Raw genomic sequence first — 24,124 nt, forward strand, 5'->3', positions numbered from 1 at the left:
ATATCTTCAGCCACGTATTCCCCAAGTCTCTTGTCTCAAATAAGCATTTGAATATAGTGGCTGAGAAGGGCACATGAGAAGGCTGTTTGAAAGAACTATCCCTAGAAAGATTTGGAACAAGTGTGGAAGATGTGAGAGAGAGCTGATATCAGGTTTTGGGGATGTTACCACAGGCTCGTTTTAGGTACACATTCACTGGCAAACAGTATGTCAATGAAGTGGATACTTTGTCTACAAATATTATATGCTTAGCATTGTGCTGTATGGTATGGTCACCTACTGAGTGGAATTCTGTATCAGGGTGAGAATTTCTGCACGTAACAAAGGATGCGTACCTACTGGGTTTCAAGTAAGCCTTAGTTTACTGATCTCTGAAGCACTCCTCGGACAGGGAACTGGTATTTTAATTGTTGGATGGCTGCTTATTCTTCAAAATTGAATCTGCATTCTTTTTTTTCTTTTTTTTTTTTTTTGCGGTACGCGGGCCTCTCACTGTTGTGGCCTCTCCCGTTGTGGAGCACAGGCTCCGGACGCGCAGGCTCAGCGGCCATGGCTCACGGGCTCAGCCGCTCCGCGGCATGCGGGATGCTCCCAGACCAGGGCACGAACCCGTGTCCCCCGCATCTGCAGGCAGACTCCCAACCATTGTGCCACCAGGGAAGCCCTGAATTCTTCTTGATTAAATTATTTTAAGCCTTTTAATTGTGAAATATATACTGAAAAGTGCACAGAACAAAAATGTTTAGCTCATTTTATAAATACCTGTGTGATCATCTTTCTATTTGAGAACTAGAATCATCCTATTTGCCTGACAGAACAACCTCACTAATCCAAAGAACTGGGAGGAGTAAGGGGCATTTTTATATTGGTGAAAAGTAAGACAATAATAAATTGTAAAGAGTCTTAATCCCTTTTAAGTTTAGATGATACCTGTGAGGTACTAGAATGGCAGTATTAACGCAGGTTGTGGAGTGCCTGCTTTAGTAGAGATGTCTGATTGTAATTAGCCAGTGATCAGATGTGAATGGCACTTGACTGCAATGTTTTTTAAAAAAATAAGTATTCCTTTTATTATTTTTTAGATGTATTACTTTCTTAAACCCTGTTTTGTATGAGCAATAGAAAATTAAACTGCTGTCCAGCTGTAACTTAAGTAATTGCAAGTTCTGAATGAATAGAGGTGAAATAAAGGGTACTGACTCTATTAGAAAATTAGGGATATGGGTAGTATAGGTGAACAGTGTACTTTTGAATACTGCATACCAAAACATCCCTATAAGTGAAAGAGAGTAAATTTGAGCCCCTAGAGATGCTGGTGGGCTGACTGAAGTACCTCCACTGGAAACCTGAAATTTATTAGAAGCTTTCTGCTTTATCTTTAACAAGGACACAAACTTATCCATGCTTAATTTCATATATTTAAATAAATACGTAAGTCCTCAGGGAAAATAGGCTTTCCAGGAAGATGCATCGTATTCGAATGTGGATTCACAGATTCTCTGGCACCTAGCTGTGTACTCCTGAGGAATGCATATCCGTATTTTCATGATATATAAAGTCTGCCTTACTTACTCTTTATTTCACCAATGAAAAAAGTAAATAACAGCTTATATATGTTATCTTATTGTGAGTCTTGGTAAAATTATTTATTTACCTAACCAACATTTATTAAGTGCCCTCTGTGGCCTGGATACTGTGCGAGTTGCTAAGAATATTAATAGGAAGAGAGCCTGGCCCCTGCTTTTTGGGAAGAGGGAGCATAGTTGAGTGTGGAGGGACAATGAATGTAAACAAATTACTACAGCAGTGTAACTTATATATTTGTTCCTTTGTTGCCTAGGAGAAATAAGGCTTCAAACATGGCATTTTGCTAAAAAAAATACTGGCTTTTTATTTGTTATCCCATGTGTGTCTGCCACTTTGTGATAGCTATGTGGGTTCAGTGCTTGACATCTGTTTGCCTCATGAAATGCTTATGGACCCAAGGTTTCTAGAAATAATCTAAATCATGCGCGGTCCTATGAGTGACGTTTCCAGGTTCGGATTATTTCTGACGGAAGTGATACATGCAATTAACGTGTATCCTTTTAAAACAATACCATTAGGGGGCTTCCCTTCCCTGGTGGTGCAGTGGTTGAGAATCTGCCTGCCAATGCAGGGGACACGGGTTTGAGCCCTGGTCTGGGAAGATCCCACATGCCAAGGAGCAACTGGGCTCGTGAGCCACAACTACTGAGCCTGCGCGTCTGGAGCCTGTGCTCCGCAACAAGAGAGACCATGATAGCGAGAGACCCGCGCACCGCGATGAAGAGTGGCCCCCGCTCGCCACAACTAGAGAAAGCCCTCGCACAGAAACGAAGACCCAACACAGCAAAAATAAATAAATTAATTAATTAAAAAAAATACCATTAGAAAAGAAATTTCTTCCCTCTGCTAATCTCTCCCTGCTTGTGCAAATCCTGTGTGTACTTCCAAGTCCAGCCTGGTGCCCACCTTTTCTTTTCAGCCTTCCTTGACTGTGTTGTTTGTATCCATCTCCCCCCTCCTCCCCGCATCTGAACTCTCTTGGCATTTGCATTGTGTTCTGCTAAACTCCATCGCGTCTCCTTGAGTCGGGTCCTTGAGAAATGGGTTCCAGCAAATGCTGCCTCCTTATTCCTCCGACCCCACAGTACCCTCCAGTCTCAGGCTCCTGCCCCAGTAGACTGCCTGGCAAACTGGAATCCTCAGGACTCCCTTAACTGTTCTTTCCTAAGCTCTGGAGCTGAGAAAGCCCCAGGTCTGCTATGAATTCCTTCTCCTGTGGCTCATGCTGGCGGCCCCTCCCATGCCTTCCTCAGCATTTTCCAAGCCGTAGGTACCCTCAGCTTAGGTGCCTTACCATGACCACTGCCTGAGCAGGCAGAGCCAGCTGCCCCCTTTATCTCTCTCCTCATTCCTTCCATTAAAGCTCCATCCTCAAATCCTATAAAATGGAAAAAGCTGAACATTATTTTGTAGTGGCCCTGACATGCAGTTTTGTCCTTCAAGGGTGGCCACCCTTGAGAGTGGGTTCAGGAGTGGAAAATTTGTGATGGGCATGTTTTATTTTTGTACTAATGGATAACAACCCAACTTCACCCTGGCAAAGTTCTTTCATGCTTGTGTTTCATTTCAACTTTAGTACAACCCTGAAAGGCAGGCAGGAAAATGGTATTCTTATTTCTACTTTATAGGAGAAAAAACCAAGAACTTGAGAATTTCAGTGGATTTGGTCAAGGTCAGAAAAAACTGTAAATGATGAAGTCAGGTTCAGAACTATGATCTTCTAAACCACAGTCCTTTCATTTCTCTTCATTTATATTACATTTGTTTTCCTCTGTTATTACTAATTAGACATGCTCCTTGAAGGAAGCTCATGTCATGATATCTGAATCCTCCATAACACCAGACAACTCAATTTTCATTCCATTTTATATTAGGGAATTATTAGTATATTAGTAAATTATTAAACGTTAGTATACTCTTATCGTTAGTAATAGTTTCCTCATTTAGTGAGGATCTGTTAGGCATCATGCTCCTTGCTGGGTATTTTCCACAAACTTTCCCTCATTCTCACCATAATTCTGCTAAGTAGGTTTGATCAGTACTTTTGTAACATCAATCTTCACTCGAATCACTTGGGATCTCATTAAAATGTTAATTTTGATTCAGTAGTTTTGGGCAGAGCCCAAGATTCTGTATTTCTAACCCCTCCCAGGTGCAGCAGACCCTGCTGGTCATGGACCACACTTTGAGTAGCATCTGGTCGCTAGGTGAAGAAACTGTGGCTGAAAGAGATTAAGTAATTTTTCAAAGATTACACACCAGGAGGTGGCAAAGCCCCACTCAAACCCTGATCGGTTGGTACACAAATTACTACTCATGCTCCCATGTCATACTACTGATGTGTCAGGCATCACTGCTAAACATCTTGGGAGATCAGAGATAATGAAGACATAGACCTTGCTCACTGAAGAGTTGCCTTCCAGGGCAGTAAGACAGACACATTTCAGGCAGCTTTGGGGATGCAGTTTAATGTGTTTACACTAATGTAATGTTGGGAGGGTCTTAGGTGTGAAATATGATTTGAGTTGGACCTCAAAGGACAAATAAGACTTTGACAGAAATGGGAACAAAGGACTTTCTTGACAGCAAGAACAAGGACACAGAACGTAAGAGCATCTTCTGGGCCTGGTGAGCAGTTGGCTGTAGCTGATGCATGGAGACAGGCTGCCTGTGCTTTAAAGATACAGCCTGGGGTTGGATGGTGAAATAGAATAGGCCAGGGGAGCCACTGGGGTTTGGGGGAGGGGTCTACAACAGGACATTGTATGTACCCAGGAGATGGGCCCTGGTCAATTTAATGTGATCTAGTTGTTAGTAATCCACTGCCCATACTATGCTGTTGACATCTCCATAGAATTCTGTGGCCAGTTACAGGTCACTTACTCCACGGTGGCCTTTACTGTTGTTTATATAGAGCCATCTTAATAAAATCTCTTTGCTGGTGGCAATAAAGGATATATTACTTTTTCCCCCCATTCCAAATTTTTCTAGGCTATGAAAATGCTGTTTTTCCACAGACCAGTAATAAACATTCTTCTTAAAAGAAGCATTGTTCCTTCGGTAGCAACTTGTAATGGGAAAAGTGGAATATAGACAAAATGCAATCCTGGTCTGAATGGAGACAGGTTTTCCTTTGTGTGAATAATCAGCATTCCAGTCAGGTTGCCACGGTGATGCTGAGATTATAACTGTTCATGCCAGCAGTCAGAGAATGTTGCCCAATTAGTTATTCTCAACTGCTAGGTTACCTTGACAGTGGCTCAAAAAGCAGGTTTTGAGTTTAAGGCACTCAAATGAGCAACAGAGCACTCGTAGTTCTGCTGTTCTCAGTGTGGTACTAGGACTACAAGCCCCAGCATGCCCTGGTTTAGTCCATACAGGATGTGGTCAGCCACGAGAGCGCAAACTCCATTTTTCAATTCGGTTCCCCCCACCCTCCTTAGTAACAAAGGGTTCCAAGGATTCCTGTGTCACCAGTCAGCTTTGTAAGGGTTTTCATTGTTTCCAGGGCTGCCTTCAGATGTTGCAGGTTGGAGACAGTGGGGAGAATGTGCGTCTTGGCATTGGACATTGATCTTATGTAGGTTACTCTCTTAACCTCAGTTTTCTCTCTTGTGAACAATCTACCTTACAGGATCAATGCAGAGATCAAATAAAATAATTTTTGCAAAATGCTCTGTACAATGTCTGTGGTATAGGAGATACCTAGTAAAAAGTGATTCTTCTGAAATATTGTTTCAGAAATCGTAAAACATTATACAGTGAGATTATTATCACCATCTTTGGGTCATTTCTGTCAGCCAGAACAGGCTAAGACATGCTGTGATAACAAATAATCTTAGAGACTTAATACAACTAAAGTTTATTTCTTGACCATGCCACATGTCCAGAGCCCATCAGGAGAGACTCTGTTCATCAGCTACCCAAGGATACAGACTAGAGGAGGCTTCATGTCCACACATGCTTCCATAGTTATCAAAATATCTCACACTAACAATCAAATATTCCCTCTGAAAGTGGCACATCACTTACACTCACATTGCATTGGCCAAAGCAAATCATGTGGCCACACCCAACTTAAAGAGGGGTGAGGAAGTGCCATCCTGTAATGTGCCAGTGGAAGGAGAACAGGAATATCTGTTGAACAACTATAATATCTGCAACCTCTACCAAAACAAAGGCTGATGAAGAAGAGTACTTTAAAGAAGGACTGTTAGTTTAACACAAATAAATAAAAATATCTGAACAGTAAACTTCAAAGTAAATGAATAAGAATTCAGCTGTATTGGACAGAAAACCCTAAATATTAGAGAGTTTAGGAAGATATAAGTTTATTTCTCTCTCAATTTAAAGAAGTCCAGATATAGGCAATCCAGTGGTGGTACGGTAGTTCCATGGCCATCAGAGACTTAGAATCATTTTATTGTTCTGCCATAACAACCTAGCGTGAGGCTTCCATTCGTAAATTCACCTCAGGGTCAGAAATGGCTGCAGGGCTCCAGCCATCGCATCTACATTCCAGGGAGCTGGAAGGAGGAGGTTAGAGGACAAAAGAGTGCTTCTCTCAGCTAAGTCAGCTCCATTTGAGCAACCCTTCTGAAAGTCCCACACAATAATTCTGCTTACTCATCACTGACCAGAACTTAGTCACATATTCACCCCTAGCTTCAAGGAAGCTAGGGCATGTAGTTTTTGATCTGGGTGCTTTGTCTCCCAAATAAAATTGGGAGTTTTTGTTACTAAGGACCAAAGGGAGAATGGACATTGGATGGCACTGGGCAGTTCCTGCTCTAGTAACTTAAGATGGAAGCTTTGCTTAAGCATGAATGAGAAGGGAAAGATTGCTGTGTACCCTATCATTTTCTAACCTGTGATCCACAGAACACCAGTGCTTTAGAGAGACACAAGGGTCCCTTAAAAAGTGTTCTACAGCCAGACAGGTTTGGGAATGTGGAAAGCTTGGCCCTCTCTTGGAGATTTCCAGGGCATATTAATACATTAAAGGCTCTGAGAGGCCCTGCAATAAAGAAAGAGCTAAATTGCTAACCTTTTAAACTCGGTGTTCCCAAACCTCTTTGACAATGGAAATTCATCGCCTTTGGAAGTCTGGAGGGACACAGAGAAGTTTAGTTTGAGCTTCTTGGATTTGCAAAACTATTTAGACCCTTGAAAAGATGGTCTAAAGCCCCCATTCAAAAAAGTATCCACCCTGTAAAACAAACAAAGTTGTATATCCTTAGTGCTAGCCTAGTCATAGGGACAAAAGCCTTGAAGAAAAAAAATAGACCAGATGCCAGTGAAGCCTTGTCAAAAACAATCTGTTTAAGGGTTGTTGTTAACCAGCCATCTGTGCCATTAGTGGCGACACCAAATGATGCACTGGGATGGGCTCACACTGCTGTCTTCCAGATGACAGACCCCTGCCCCAGGCTGATGTTGATGGGCTCCTGGCTGTTTCTCCATGGCTCTTAGCTGTGCTGCCGCTCTCTGGAAGTGAGAGTCATAGGGGATCCAGCCAGCCAATACTAACCTCCTCATCCCACAGAGAGGGCCTGTTGTCCACTGCATGGTTGCTTATAAGTGTGAGGAGAAAGGCTCAAAATGCTTTCAAGCAAATGTGTGCCATTGGTCTGTTGGAAGCAGGCGGTAAATGAGTACCTTTGGGGGAAGGGTTAAGGCTCCTTTTTCCAAAATGGAACCTTGGATGCTTTCCTAATCTTTCTTACTTAATTATTTAGGTAATCAGTTCTTGTCTTTAAAGTCCATCTGCTACAATTGCTCTCTTTTTTCTTCATCTAAGCATCTTTGAAAAGGCAAAATGCCAAAATCTTTGCTAGTCTGGTTCCCATCATTTCGACCTCGTGTTGCTGGAAATGCTGGAAAGTTACCTTGTCCTGACAGGCCTAGAGAGATCCCATCTTTGCATATCTGTAAACTATATGATACATTTCCCCAAACAGCTGTATAATCTCTGAGACAACCTGATGGTGGGAGGGAAGGGGCCGGGGTGGGAGGCCTTTATGTACATATTGACCTTCAGAGCAACTTAAATGTTCGAGCTGGAACAGACTGTGGGAGAGTTGAGGCAAGTCCTGGATGGTGGAGATCCCTTCCTTGTCCAAAATCTGCCATGTGACCTAGTATCCTGGAGAATTCTCTCTGGCTGCTTCATGGAGTTATGTGCCTTTCCCTGACTGCAGTTGTGTTGGAAATTGTCCCTGAAGAGAGTGGTGGGTTCTGTTTATTCCACATGTGCACAGGCAGGTTTGTGGCCACAGCTCAGGGACTCCAGGTCAGGAAGGGTGAGACGGGCTGTCTGGGAATCCCAAGAGTTGACAAAGGATTACAGTACCCAAGTCAGAATAAATTTCCAAGTTACATTATAAGCCTTTCTCATCTCTCTTTTTAATTTTTTGTTCCTAATTATGCATGCCCATTTTTTCCGATATAAGCCAGCAAACAACCATCAACAATTATGTAGAATTCTTTGTTTTCTCTTCTCTTGTAAGGAAATACAGTTGATCCTTGAACATCCTGGGTTTTAACTGTACAGGTCGACTTATAAGCAGATTCTTTTCAATAAATACCTACTATAGTACTACACCATCCATGGCTGGTTGAATCCATGGATGCAGAACTGTGGCTACACAGGGCCAACTGTAAAGTCATATGAAGATTTTCAGCACCCCTAACCCCTGCATCGTTCAAGGGTCAACTGTAATTTGGAGCTAAGCTAAATATGAGTGTGAATATACAAGGTCTGTAAACTGAGAAAAGTATATTTTGAAAAATCCCATTCATCTATGCTGATATGTACTTGTGAACAAGTAAATTCATTGTTTCAATGATATCAACTTGGCGATGTGTGATAAATCTTGTTACATCGTTTCTGGGTGTGAAATAAATTCACTTTTCAACACAAGTACCTGGAATTTACACCTGAATACCGGTGCCTACATTCTCCCTCCCCCCAGCGCCAGTTCCTGCTCTCTTCCCTTCTAGGTCCACTGTTTGAAAGACAGTGAGGGATTACTTCGGTTTATCAAAGGATTTTATTGAACAGAGAAAGACTAAAAGTCAAAGGACTTGGGGTCTTGACCTTAATCTGCTACTAACTAGCTGAGACCTTGGACACGCCACCTAGACTCTTCTTGTTGGAAAAACCTATGATTTTATGAGTATATAGGACTTGCCTGCGCCTCACTTTGTTCTTCTGTAAAAAAAATGAGGAGAGGGATTTTACTGATACAATCTCAGAAATCCCTGCTCCAGATGTCAGAGATCTTATCGTAAGGTGGCTTTTGGTGGTGGAACTGGTGACACCAGTGGGGACATGATTCATCCAGCAGCTATTTATTAAGTCTATAATTTATTAGGTCTATATTATATATTTATATTAAATCTATATTTATGAGGTCTGTAATGTCCCAGTCACTGATCTAAGTAGTGGGGGCACTGCAGTGAACCAAACCAGTATAAGTCTTTCCTTCTTAGAATTTGCATTCTACGATAAGGAATTATTAACAAACACTTTTGAGTACTTACATATTGCCAGACATTGCTTTAAATGTTTTCTATATATTAATTATTTTGTAGTAATCCTTGGAAGTAAGTACTACTATTATCACTCTTTTACAGTTGAGTGATACAGATACAGTTGAGGCACAGAGAGATTAAATAATCTGTTCAAGGTCACAGCTAGTAAAGGGGAAAGCTGGGATCAGAGTCAGGCTTTCTGGCTGTAGTCTATGGTCTTAACTACTATAGTTTACTGCTTCTCACTGGCAATTGATTGGTTAACTTAAAGTAGTCAGTATTCATCCTAGCTGATGGCAAAGTAAGAAAAAAAGAAACGGAAGCTTTGGATGGAAATCTCAGAGCCCACTTGGTCTCCGTGTCTGGGACTCCAGGCTCTGATGGGAAGGAGGGGCGTCGAGCAGCTGTGGTACATTTTACTTCCGGGTTCCCAGCCACTTGCCTGGTTGCCTCTGCCTGGTTTGAGGTTATTGGCGCTTCTCCGGCTCCATGGTTAAACTGCAAGGCCTTCATCAACCCCACAGCCTCAAGGTAATTTCAGCATTGGCCATTTGTAGAGAAGTGAGAAATAGTGATGGGCTTGGATTAAAAATATCTGGACTTGGGCTTCCCTGGTGGCGCAGTGGTTGAGAGTCCGCCTGCCGATGCAGGGGACACGGGTTCGTGCCCCGGTGCGGGAAGATCCCACATGCCGCGGAGCGGCTGGGCCCGTGAGCCATGGCTGCTGAGCCTGCGCGTCCGGAGCCTGTGCTCCGCAACGGGAGAGGCCGCAGCAGTGAGAGGCCCGCGTACCGAAAAAAAAAAAAAAAATCTGGATTTGAATTCTGCCTCTACTACTGACAATACTGTCATCGTGGGCAACTTTTTTTTTTTTTTTTTCGCGGTACGCGGGCCTCTCACTGCTGTGGCCTCTCCCGTTGCGGAGCACAGGCTCCGGACGCGCAGGCTCAGTAGCCGTGGCTCACGGGCCCAGCCGCTCCGCGGCATGTGGGATCTTCCCGCACCGGGGCACGAACCCGTGTCCCCTGCATCGGCAGGCGGACTCTCAACCACTGCGCCACCAGGGAAGCCCCGTGGGCAACTTTGAATGATACCAGCAGCAAGGGCAATAATAGCAGTAGCTTTTTTGTTAAGCACCACTGTGCATCGTGCTAAATGCTTTATATATGTTGTTTCTGATCCTCCGAACCATCCTCATGGGATGTATGTTTTTCCTCACTTTGCAGTCTGGCCTTGGCTGCTGTTTCTACCACATACTATTTAACCTTGAGCAAGTTAATTCCTTGAAGCTTTTGTTTCATCATCTGGAAATTGGGGTTAGTCATATCTACTTCCCACAGTCGCTATGAAAATTAAATATGAAAATGTATATAAAGCATTTAGGCCATTGTCTATCCCAGAGACGGTGATAATGACCATTATAGCTTAAGGTCTCACCCCTATTAATCTGAAGAGCCAGGTTTCATATCTCATTCTAGAGGCTGCTTCTTGAGGACAGGCGGGGGATGCAGCATCCCGAGTGGAGCAGGTGGGCCGTGGCAGGCGTGGGGAAGCTGGTCCACTGCCGCTGGCTGCTGAGTATGAGTAGCCGGTGGAACTGGGACCCGAACAGGAAGTGGGGAGGCTCCGGTCCCCCTGACCCGAGGGCTAGCAGCTACCAGCATTGAGGGCCGTGTCCCTTGAGGTTTGGCCGGGACCATGTCCAGAACCTGCCAGAGTTAGTATTGGTAAAAGGACGCCAATACTTTCTAGCCAAGCACAGCCGTAAGGGGCAGTGGGCATCCTGGAGTCAGCCTGCACTTAGCACCGCCCTTCCCAGAGGACAACCAAGGGCCTGTGGCATTGGGGAGGTGCCCAGCTTGTGTGGGATACAGCCTTGCAAAGACCGCAAGCCAAGCGGGACTCTCCCATTTTACAGATGGGGAAATCAGAATATGAGAGGTCAGATAACACTAGCAAGGAGCAGAATCCCGACGTGAAACCTGACATTTTTGCACCAATCCTCTGATAGCTCTGCAGAGCTTAATTTATATAGATGATCAAGTGAGAAAATTCAGCAACCAGTGTTTTAGCTTTATGTTATTTTTGTATGTATTTTTTACTTGAATTATCTGTCCCATTTGAGAGGCATGGCTTGGGCAGTATGTTTATGAAGAGAAATCTGGGCTGTTTTGTAGATCTCCCAGGAATATGCTCTCAGAGCACCTTTAATTTTTCCTGCATGTCGCTTGTCATTGTAATTTAATGACTGTGTACGTGTAGTTATCTGCTCATGTCTATTCCTTCATCAGACTGGAAGCACCAGGAGACAGGGCCAGTGTACCGCCTGCTTCCACCCCAGACAGCAGGTGCGTGGGAGGGTGCCGGTAGCGCCCAGGGACTGAATAAACCCCATTGTGCAAGACCGTTCGCTCCTCAGACCCTCACGTTAGTAGGGAAGGTCAGTGAAAAATGATTCGAGGGACCTGGCCTGGCTGTGAGTGCAGCACGGACTAGAATTGAGGGTGCTGTGTTGAGTCAGCACGATGGTTCCCAGTCCTCTACTTACTTTGGAATAACGATGGTGTTGAAAAGCCTGAAGGCTCAAGATAAATATGGAGAGTTCTCCTACTGTTCCTGTTTTCTTTGTCCTGTTTTGCTTTTGTAAGCATATGCTTGTCAGTTAGGGCTGAAACCGAACAAATCAGCTGCTAAATATGGTTCTAAGAGAAATAACATTTTGGTCTTTTTAAGGCCCATGCATTTGGAGTAAGCACAGTCTTTTAGCAGATGTCAGTAGGGAATCTGCGGGTAGGCAGTCATTCTGGGAGCCGTATCAGCCGTCCATATTCTGCGAGGGTTTATTTCACCCTGACACAGAACTGGTGACCTCAAGTGAAAGATCTGGCACAGAATGGCCATGTCTTGAAGAAGAGGAGTTTGGGAGAAGGGTTGTCTAGAGTCTGTACAAGCTCCCAATTTCTCTCTTGATTTCATTTTCAGAGAAGGGGGAAAGGGCTGGGAAGAATATGTATCATCTTTTATGGTACTAAGGAAGTAGTCATCCTAGTTATATATTTAGGTTTGGCTTTTCCAATCTTTGGGATTTAGTCCAGAGATGTTATTTAGTATTCTGATAAATCCAGTGTCATTCAGGGGACCTGGAAGAATAAAAGTATAACTCAGTGACTGGGAATATTAACTCCCAGATCTTAAATCACTCCACCCTGCTGAGAAGTCAGACTTGAGCCTGCCAATGCCACCTGAATTTCATCAGCTGATAGACGAGAGAATTCATTCCAGCATCCCAGGAGCCCCGAAAAGTTAATGCGTCTTTCCAAATGTCTCACTGATTTCTAAAGAGACACTTGTTTGTCCATAAATATCTGACTCTGTTTGTTAAGCATGTGGCGATCTTGGTTAATAAACAATCGGTGTTCTTTTACTGGCTTTATGAGTTGAAAATATTTGAAACACGCTGAATTTTTCTGCAGCATATTCCTTGTGTATTAAATGAATTCTTTTTTCAAAGGGAAAAAGAAAAGGAAGGAAAGAGGTTAATATTTATTGAAGTCCTATTAAGTATCAGGCCCTGAGCTAGTCTACACACTTTCACAGTCTTCACAGTAACCCTGCCTGGGACATACTATTGTTCCCTTTTTAGAGATGGAGAAACTGAGACTCAGGGCAGTTTTGAAACTTGCCCAGGGCTGGAGAGCTAGCAAGTGGAAAATCAAGGGCCGGGAATTCTGATTCTGTGAAGCTGATGGGGTGGTGAGTGGTTAAGGGCCTGGGGTTTGCAGTCTGACCCATCCTGGCTCAGCCACCCATTGTTGGTGTGACCTCGGCTTAGTGCTTACTTTGCGTTTCCTCCTCTGTAAAACAAAGACAAGGACGGCAACCACTTGAAAGAGTTGTGATAATTAAATAATCTATCCATGGAAAGTGCTTAGAATAGTACCTAGCACGTAAGTGCTCATGAAATGTTAGTGATTATTGTGATTTTTATTATTATGACTAATCAAATTTGCCTTCATCAGTAACTTGCTGAAAAGTTACATTTTCTTTCATGGAACAGCATGTCTTTTGATATGTCGTTATATTTCATTATGAAATAATGTAACCTGCTCTATCTTAGAATTAAATTTTCTTTTCAGCCTCCCAGCAAAGGTTAAGATCTGAATAAAGGCATGTGTAGCCAACAGGGATTCCTGACTTTGGTAAATGTCAATGATTTGCTCATTTCTCCTTGGTGTATGTAACCTTCTTCCATGCTGCCCATCCTGGCTTTAGGAGCCTCTAAGCAAATATGAGAGGGAGGATTAAGCTGATTCTTTTCTCTTACCCTTCCTGTCTTTGTAACATGATCATTAGGCACAGCGTCTTCTCCTTGTTGCATTGCACGTGGCCGCATCCTGACAGCCTGTCTTCTCCATGTACCTGAGGCACAGCTTACAACAGTGGCCCTTATGAATTTTCTTCAGAGCTGGGAAAACCATAGGAGCTTATGCATGTGACAGTTTTGTGCAGTTGGGAGCCGGGTCAGGGGGGTGCGGAAGGGGCAGTGGCTGGGACAGCTATGTCTAGATGGAAAAAGAAATGACGTAAGCTTGTTAGACCTTTGGCTCTACGTTCTGATCCCATTTTTTGTGACTTCCTCTACTTATATTGTGGAGCATTGTGGGACATCAACCTTAGTGAGTAAATAGTTATGTCTAGCAGTTGTGTGTTGGACACCATGCTAAGTGCTGGAAACACTAAGATAAATATGCTCCGTGCTTGCTCTCAGGCCATTTGTAATTCATCAAGAGAGAGAAATGGAAGAGGGGACCTCATTGTGTGAGAGCGGTTATCATGGAGCCATGCACAACGTGCTATGGGGGCAGAGAGGCGGGGGCACTCATTTGAGACAGGCTTCACAGAGGAGGTGTCACACTGGACCTTCAAGGATGGGCTTTGCCTCATAGAGAATAGTAGAAGGAATAATCGTGGCAGGCAGACAGTATGAACCGAGGCAGAGAGACATGGCTAAGTGTGATGTGTCAGGGAAGTGAGGTTTGAAGTGGTTGGATGTACCACAAAATGATGGAACATGAAGCTGGGAATGAAAGCTGGGCCTAAGAATGACAGGACCTTGACTTTCCATTTGAACCACCTTGTGTAGGATTTTAAAGCGTGGTGTGTTGTGTTTAGGAATGTCTATTTTAGAAAGATTGGTGTGAAGGATAGGTTGAAAGGAGGAGAGAATTGATTGAAATAAACAGTCCCAGCAAGAGATGGTGAGGGCTGTTGTATGAAGAGGATGGAGTAGACGGATATGGTGGACTTCTGGAGATAAAATCCTTAGCACTTAGTGAACAACAGGAGCATGGAACCTTGGGGTCAGCCAACCTTTAAGGTATGGGCAGGAGAAAGAAAAATCTCTCTGAGAGACTGGCTGACGGACTAGAAAGGAGGGGGTGGATTTCACCAAGAGTGGCGATGCTCAGCAGTGGCAGTGCCTCAGAGGGAACGACCAGGACAGACTGAGAAGAGACCATGACAAACAAGAGATCGAGGTCACTGGTGAGCCAGGAGAAATTACTTTAGAGTCCTGCAAGAATGGAGCACACAGCTGAATGCTTACAACATTCAAGCTGTATCAGTATTCCCCAAGAAAGTCTCTGACAGTTATATGCATTTGTGTAAGGGAATATTCACAAACATCCAGCTGTCCAGGTACTTGGATTGGGGGAGAGGGAATAGGCAAGCTTAGAGTCAGTGCTAAGTTCAAGTGTCCCTGAACAATAGCTCTGCCTTGTGCTTTCTAGGGTCTCAGAGAGCCCCCTCCTTGCAAACACCATGACTCTAATTGTGTCGTTTTGTCTTATTACTATCTGCATACTGTAGAAGGTAGATGCTTGGAGACTTCTCTTCCAGTTCCAAGTGGGTCCTCATTTCTAGCCAGGATGCTTGCAGTGGATGCCATGGTGTGTCACCCCGATTCCCTGTCCACTGTTGAGGTGCTCATTATCCACCTGCTGGGAGTGTAGGCGGCTAGCGATGGTTCTCACCTGGGAATTGTCCTCGGCTGAAGAGTGTCCCTTCACCCAAGATCATAACCTCTGGGACGGGGATGGGGGACAGCCTGCACGCAATGACTAGTCAATGGAGGTGGGGTACAGAGGCCCCCATGCCTCAAGGTAGGGTAATTCTGAAGAGTCATCCCAACTCCAGAGCTCCTGTGGGAGCAGATGAAGTCTTTGTTCCACTGCATTGCATTGAGTTCCTTCATCTGCTCAGTCCAGGCCTTCTTCACTCACTCCCCACTGGCGTTGATTATGAGGCACATCCCAGTTAACCCTCTGTGTAAATCTCGGTGGTTCTCAGAGTCTGTTACCTGGGGAACCACCCTAATTTGACGACTGTTTCCGGTTTGGTTGCTTACCCAAGGCAGGATGCCAATCAAACTCTGTAGTCCCTCTGACTTTTGCTTCTGAGCCCGTTGATGTGTCCAGTGGGAAGAGCCTCTCTCCCAGCACCTGGAATGAAAGTCTTGGCATTGAACCTTCTTGGCTCCGACTGGCTGGACCAATATGCCTATGAATGGACTATTTGAGGAGAGGAAGGAACCTAGGAGTCAGCTGCCTGGCTCATATTGAGACCTGCCCATTACACCCCAGCCCTGAGGAGAGGTCTGTGAGGTGGAACGACCCCTGGGTGTAGAAGTGGGTCCCGCTCTGCACCTCCCTCTCCTGCCACCCTCCTTACACTTCCCGGGCTCCTTGTACTCACCATCCTACATCTCCTTTCTTTTGTTCATATTTTTTTTTAAGTCAAGAAAAATGAATATTGAAAACACAATTGAGGGGCTTCCCTGGTGGTACAGTGGTTAAGAATCTGCCTGCCGATGCAGGGGACATGGGTTCGAGCCCCGGTCCGGGAAGATCCCACATGCCGCGGAGCAACTAAGCCCGTGCACCACAACTGCCGAGCCTGCGCTCTAGAGCCCGCGAGCCACAACTGCTGAGCCCGTGTGTCACAACTACTGAAGCCCGCGTGCCTAGAGCCCGTGCTCCGCAACAAGAGAAGCCACCGCAATGAGAAGCCCGCGCACCGCAAGGAAGAGTAGCCCCTGCTCAGCGCAACTAGAGAAAGCCCGCGTGCAACAACGAAACCCAATGCAGCCAAAGATAAATAAATAAATAAATATTAAAAAAAAGAAAACAACACACAATTGAGATATTTCAAGCAAATGTAGGACCTCTCTTGAAATTTGTTGCAGAAACACCACTGCGCAAACTACTGGGAAGCACAGCTTAGAAACAAACAGCAGCTTCCACCATTTGTGGGCTACTTCTCCCCCTTTTCCTCATTTCTTTCTAATTCCATTCATAATAAAACCTGCTGCTCTAATGGCCTAGTAGTTTAACAAACACGATTTTTCTTTCCCATCTTGAGGCACCTCCCAGGTGGCCTTGACAGTGACTTTTAGCTCTGGGGTCTCCGTCTGCAGACCTCTAGGTCCTTTTCCCATGTTCTCCTGTTTCATGGTTCCATCTGGGATGATGTCCACACCGCCCTGACCAGGTGGGGCATAGCTGGAACTTCTGGGCTTCTCCATCTGTCGAGACATGAGTCTGGAGTGGGGTTTCTTGCCTTCCTGGCTTTATAACAATGGATAATGCTAACTGCAGTCTTTGTGAGTGACTAAGTGCTTCAGCTGTTGCTGTTTTGTCTTATTTTTTTCTTTTTAAATTTGTTTTCTACGTGAGATCTTTGAAGACACATCACAAAGGGCTCTTCTTGGGCCTGATTTGCTGAAGACTGTCACTTTAAAGAGCTCTAACTTGTCACCTCCAACTCATTTGTCCCCTTCCCTGTGAATAGCAGCCCCTCTCCCTTTAAATGCTCCTAGAGGTGTGGGATTCCTCAGCTTAAAAATGATTCCTGTCAGATATTAGGTTTGCCGACTACGTGCAGGTGTGGTGCTGGGCCCTCACTTACTCTTCCCCAGAGCTCTGCTGGGTAGATGTCCTCCCCGTTTTATCTGCGTGGAGACTGAGTTGCTCTCCCGGGGGAGAGATCTGGGATCACGCCGCCAGACAAGGCAGAGCTGGGGCTCAGCCCAGGCCTGTCTGAAGCTAAAATCCAGGCTTTCCCCGCCTGCTTCTCAGTCACTGTCACACCATATGGCAGTGCTCGTAAACCTGTTGACTGGAGAGGGGAAATGCTTTTTAGGCCAGAGGCTGACGTTTTTTTCATTTGTCCCCCAGAGTTCTTTTCAAAGTGAGTCCGTGCCTAACATTTAAAAATGAGATCTCACATGAAACAAAATGTTCAGTTTTTCTTCAAAAAAATCTTCAGACCTGGCAAGACTGTGCTCATAGGTTGACATGACAACGATTGGTTCCAGCTGGCCCCCCTGCCCCCCAAAGGGGACGTGACTTCCTCAGTTTGTCCCAGGCCCCTGCGGCCCCCTCACTCTTTTCCGTTACTTGCCTGGCCTCTGTGGACATGTATGTTTGGGATTCGTGAGCTAGGCCTTTAAAGAAATCATTTCTGTCCAGTTAGGAATCAGAGGAGGCCAAAGGCACTTTCTGTCTCTGAGTTGAATCTTATAGGCTTTGATTTTTCTTTTCGACTTTTGGGGATGGTAATTCGGTAATAATATCCACGATTATTGGATATTTATTGAGCGCTCTAACACAGCTGACTCTGAGGGTTAGCAGACACCTGTTCGGTGCTAAGAACTTGCATAGTTCTCCAGTTTCGTTTGCATTCTAGATCCTGCCCGGGACTCTCCAGGTCCTGCAGGAACTGGAGGCCAGCCGCAAAAGCGTATTTTGCAGAGGCAGCATTGTCGAGAGGGGAGATGAATCCAGAGAAATAGTTTCTGAGAGAGGAAGTTAGGTTGATTCCATTTTCTCTTGGAAACTGTTGACTTCTGCAGGGAAGATTGCCCCACAACACAGGAGCACTCCTTTCTGAACTGCCAGTGTTCCAACACAATGAGCAGCTCAGAAATGTCAAACGGAAGGATCTTCAAAATTAGAACCCCTTCAGGATGGTGAGCCTTTCAGTTTAGCCCAATGTACCTACAAGTGTATTTCCATTTGACAGTGAAAAATGAATTAATTCTTTTTTTTTGTTGTTTCAACGAAGTCTTGTTTCCTTTTGTCTGATTTAAACACATCTCATAGAAATGTGAAATAGAAACAAATAGATTTTGACTCATTTCATAGCTGCAGCTGAATTAAATTTTAATGCTCTTTCATATTAACATATGAGAGCCCCCCCCAAAGCTAAAGTTGTTATTTATTTGCTTATTTTAAATGCGTATTTGCTTTTGATTAAGACAATGGCTAGAATATCGTTTTGACTTTTTATTGTTTATTTTCTTTCAGGACCCTGCAGGGATCTTTGAATTGGTGGAACTTGTTGGCAACGGAACATACGGACAAGTGTATAAGGTAAGTTCCTTGAGCTTGAACATGGCTTATGTGTGGTTTCGGTTCATGAATGCTGAATAGTAGTGCTGTCTGTTCTCACTCATACATGTCTCATAACAGATTTAAAATGAAATAATATACTTGTTAATTGACTCTCCATCTCTTTAAATGTATCTGTAGTCCCACTGCCTAAACCGGATTCTGGGATTTGGGCATTTCCCTTCATTATATATTATAGAGCTTATAGCTGACACATGCATTCTGATGGTGCATATCTGAAGCTCTTTAAATGTTTTGTTTCTTTACTTTAATCACTGCCAGAACTGGTTTTCAAAGGCGCGAAGGATGCTATTTACTTTAGAAGTTTAAGCTATTAAAGTATCACAGCTGGAAAAGTAGATTTGTTACTGGCCTAGGGCATGAGTTAAATGAATTTAGTGAACAGAAAACTGGCCACCTCATAAAGAAAGGCCTAATGGCAGCAACGACTCTTACAAGATAGGAAATACTTAAAAGTTAAACTTGAGCTGAGATTGAGCTGAGGAATGAAAAGTTCTTCTTTCCCTTTTACTAAATTTTTGCTTACAAATTCACTCCAAACATGCTTTTAAAACATATTTTCTCCCAGAAAATGATCTGAAAAAGTGATTGTTTAGAAAAGTGGGTTGATTCTCCTGATTATCAAAAGAAAATGGAAATTAACTTTTTGGACTAAAGGTCAGGGGGATTTAGTGAATGAGCTATTGAAATAAATGCCTTCAAAACAAACCAACTGTTTCCGCATGATTATTTCAAGGGAAATATCAGTCAATTCCTGAGTGGTAGTGATATGGGATGGTATTTCACTACAAATTCTCTCTTGTTGTTCTATTTAAAAAAAAATTACTTCTTTGAGTCCTCAACTTCTCTTAGTTGATTAAAATTATTGTAGAAGTCATCCAGATTGTAATATTTCCGATTCTACAGAATGTCAAAAGTATATGTGTGTGTATATATATACTTATATACATATATATATATACATATATATATATATATATATATATATATACTTAAGCCTTTATTTACCAGGAGGTACCCTTTGGTGTCCACTCCAGGGGAAAATTTCTGTCTTGCAAGAAATGATTATTTCCTAAAATGTCAACCCCCTGCAATTAGACAGAATGTAGTCTCCTCCAGCTGTTCACTTGACACTGATCCTGTCTGACACAAGAAAGAAAGGTGTCTCAGCAAATGCTTTTAAATACTTTCAGTGAAGATAATCAGGTTGGAAGATTGTGCTATTGCATTTTGAGAAGTTGGATCGAACTTGTGAATTAATGTGAGCTTATGAATTAAGCCCTGATTTAGGTAGAGAATTACTTCTGATTTGCTGTCAATTTGGAGAAGCAACTCTGTGTAATGCTATTGGTTTTATAGTGCCATTCCATTGTCCTGTGCTTCCCACCTGTAGAATACACATGTGGGAGATGATTCACAGCTTTGTCCACTAATCTAAGAGGTGGACTGTACCCTCTTGCAAGGGAGGATAACAAAGAGATAGGATTCTCAATTAAGGATGAGAATGTTTGGAAAATCTAAAATTAGCCCTAATTTCTTGTTACTTGAAAAAAAAAAGAAAAGGAAACAAGTCCCAAGAGGTCTCAGATCTTCAGAGAGGAAAGAAATTCACCAACTAAGTTGTTAACACTATTGTTCTAAAGGGTGCCCTTCTCATAGAGGTTGATACAGAAATTTGGCCTCTCTCAAGCTGATGGGAGACTGCAAAGATGGCCATGGTGATCACACTGGACTTTGAGACGGGAGGCTTGGTTTCTTTTACCAGCCCTATGTATTGTTTTGTGGCACAGCAGCTTTTCTGTGCATTAGTCAAGTGAGGGTGTTTGCTATAAATGTTTTGGGGACTTGGAATGATTTACCTGAAGGATTAATCCTCCATGCCCAATTAAGGGTTTTGTTTCTAGACAACCCAGATGATATTAGGTGGCACCCCCTCAAGAACAGAGACACCTGGATTTTCTGGGTCACTAATCCAGTCCTGCTGTTACTCTGAGCCCTGAAGGATTAAAGCTTAATAAACTGCAAAACCTGAACTCAAATACACGTGAACCCAAAGAGAAATAATTTAGGAAGTGATTGTCCACATTATAGGTTATATTTAACTTTTATGGAATAGGTATATTTCTAAAATAGTGTAAACATAAATATAAATTTTAAAGCCCTAGGAACAGATTTCTATACCAAAAAAGTCTGTGATAAATACTTTCTTTACATTAAATATTAAACCTTTGATTTTAATTTTTTGTAACCCTGGCTTTTGTTGTTCATGGATTTCATAAAATGAGGTATAATTTTATGAACAATTATACAGATGTAGCCTTTCTTTTCTGGAAAGATCCTTATAAGTTTCTTTTAATAAGCTGTCCTAAGAGAGTCATAATATAATTTTATTTACAAGTAGTTTTTAAGAAGTAGACTTAATTCAATAAACAAAAGTATACATAGATATTAAGAGAGTATTTCTTGAAGTATATCTCATATAAGCCACTTAAATCTAGATGTGGAAACATATTTTATATAAAGGTCATTAATAACATTTAGCTTTTCAAAGTTGCTTCTAGCCTTACTCCCAAGTCTAGCTTGGTCTGTCTCTCCTTGGAAGGTTAGATTTGTTTATCATTTTGGTCCCAGGTGGTCAAGTGGTAGTTCAGTATCTGTTTTTTGCTTTATTTACTAGACAGATTGCATAAATAATGAAGAGTAAAGAGGTTCTGTCAGGGTTTTTAATGAGGAAATCATCTTCTTGGGCCTATGGCTCCCATGAAAAAAATGAACCAACCAAAGGCCACATACCCGTTTGCTAAAGGCTTTGGCTGTTTATTGGCATGCCACTTATTGGGACCTAATGGAATCCAGACACATTTTTGTTAAAATAGAGTAATTATTTTAATAGGTCCAAATAATTGTTTAATGTTTATTGCTAAAACACCATTAAATCTTAGCCACAGATTTCAAAAATGAATGTTAGTCTATCCTGTTTCTTTATTTGCCCTTTGGAACTGTATATTGGTTATTGCAGAGATGGAGATGTACTTTATTCTGGGGTGATAGTGTGAATTGGGAATATGGTGGATTCCTCTGTATCTCTCAGGTTTCTCTTAAAACCTCCTCTAGGTTGTAAAGTATGAAGTAAAGAGGCCATATTGATGTTTATAGTACTTGTTGAGAGAGAACACTGTGACTGAGTGTGTGTGTGTGTGTGTGTGTGTTTTCAAAGGGTTGCAAAGGTCCTTGTAGGTCATCTAGCCCAGTCATGCCTCTGCCAGCGTCTGTTCAGCCCATCCTTGATCACCTCCACTTGTGTGGGATCCACTACCTCCCAGTCATTCCATTTGCCTTCACTTCCCTTTGAATGTTCATTATCATGTTGAGCCAAGATTCTCCCTTCCTAAAATGTTTAACCAGTTCAAGCTCCTTTCACTCCCTCGGAGCTATTTAAAAAAATAAATGTAGTCTTCTGCCACAAGAACATAGTCCTTCAGATATTTAAAGAAGACCTCTCCCTTCTTCCCCCAAACACATAACTTGCATCTCCTCATCTCCAGGCAATGTAGCCACAGTTGCTGAATTAATTCTTCATATGACTTAGACTTGAGGTCCTTCATTATCCTGGCTTCTGCCCTGAAACGATTCTAACATGTTAATAAAAATAATACTTCATACCTTAAAATAGTTTTCTATGTCATGAAATATTTTGTATGTATTATCTGATTTCTGATTTAATTTCAATAATAATTTCATGCGAACCTTTTTCTCACCTCAGGGTCTTTCTAGTAATAGTTTCTTCTGTCTAGAGCGCTCGCCCCTCAACCCTCTCATGACTAGCTTTCTCTCCTTCAGGTCCCAGCTCAAATGTTACCTGCTCAAGGCAACCACTTTTCATCCTTGTATCTGATAGAGCCAGCCACTGCCACTGCCTCCCTCCTCCCAATGACTTTCTGTGTCAACTTGTTTTTTTGTCTTCATGGCATTGCCACTCTCTGAAATTATTATACTTCTTTGTTTATGTATATATTAAACAATTTAAATGCATAATAAGGAAAAAATAAGAGTAGGGACCTAGTCCGTCTAGCCATCACTGTATCCCCCATCTGGTACATAGTAGATGGTGACCTGTGTGTGGCCCAGAATTGAGCTCTGTTTTCCTTGATAATTCTATGTATATTCATTCCCAGTTTTATCAGCATTTCCCATAAAATATCAGTCTGCTTACTTCAGATGTGCACATTTGGACAAAAGTCATCAACAGAATTCTCTCCCTGTTTTTTATGGTAAGGGTGTGGATTTTATGTTAAATTAATTATTGATAGTCTGTAGAAGCAAGACATATGCTGGAAATTTACAAATGAGGCAAATCAATTTTCTGGGGTTCACCCTCCTGGCAGAGGTTCCCAGAGTTTACTATGCAAAACAAATATTTGAGAAATGATTTAAAATGTAATTTTCCAGGCCTAACCTTTCAAATTTTGATTCAGTAGGTCTGTCTGGGGTCCAGGAATCTGTACTTCTGATAAATGTATGGGTTCATTCTGACGTTCAGGGCCCTGGGGCCACACCTCCAGAAACTCTGCAAAAATGATTGTAGATTATCCTGTTGTAGGGCCACTTGAGTGAATGTTAATCCTAATGTTTTTTTGTAATCATTTACTTTAGGGTTTTTGTGCCGACTCTAACATGCATAAACTGAGAAAGGTAAAAAAAATGCAAAGATCTGGACCTGAGATGTGATGCCAGCCAGTTCTGACATACTCATTCTGAGATTTGACTTTTGCTGTTTTTATTTGACATGCTTGTGATTACAGTGTAAGGTGGTTTCTGAGTAATTCAACTCAAGACCTGACAATTGATACGGTCAAAACTGAACTGGTATAGATAGAAGAATCTGAGCCTGTTGCATGAGATTTCCTTAAATCTATATATTGTGATCTCTTAATAAATTTTCTGTTGAAGTGAGACAAAACATTTTAATAGTAGGCTTATTAATAGTCTTGCTATGGAGGTGATTCTATGACATACTCAGGATGCAATGTAGCTTTTCATATTCTGTTCTAGTGAATCGTGAATTATACTATTCACTTCTTGTTTGGTAAGGAGTGAGTATGGGAGAATGTTGTGTTTCTTAAATAATAGTGGCATTTGTTTTTTAAACAAAAATCCAAATATAAAGAATATATTATTTCACATTTGTTGAGTGCCCGTGACAAAAGCCCTGTGCTTTGTGTGGGAAGAATGCAGAGTCCACCAAGGTGGTTCCTACTCTAAAAAGTATGCAGTCAGATTAACTAATTAGGACTCTGAATGCTTACTGTGTGCTAAAGCTTTTCATATATGGTGTCTTAGTTACTCCTCATGATTTTATAGGGGAGGAAACTAAAGCACATTTATTAAACCACATTATCCCTTCAAGGCAGGGTTTCTCAGCCTTGGCACTGGGTTGAGAAACATTGGGGTCAGATAGCTCTTTGTTGTGGAGGAGCTGTCCTGTGCATTGTAGGATGTTTAGCAGTATTCTTGGCCTCCACCCATGAGAT

General features: G+C 42.6%; 1 protein-coding gene across 5 annotated transcripts in view; it reads left to right on the plus strand.

The window, feature by feature from the left end:
* TNIK (TRAF2 and NCK interacting kinase) overlaps positions 1-24,124 on the plus strand; it is a 418,711-nt gene that overhangs the window by 74,178 nt on the left and 320,409 nt on the right. For all 5 annotated transcript variants that reach the window (XM_082624735.1, XM_082624739.1, XM_082624737.1 and 2 more), the window contains exon 2: positions 18,489-18,554. In XM_082624735.1, coding sequence (XP_082480861.1) covers positions 18,489-18,554 — 66 coding nt within the window. The remainder of the gene's footprint in view (positions 1-18,488; positions 18,555-24,124) is intronic.

The sequence above is a fragment of the Mesoplodon mirus genome, assembly GCF_964341445.2.
Source record: "Mesoplodon mirus genome assembly, chromosome: 6".
Lineage (NCBI taxonomy): Eukaryota > Metazoa > Chordata > Mammalia > Artiodactyla > Ziphiidae > Mesoplodon > Mesoplodon mirus.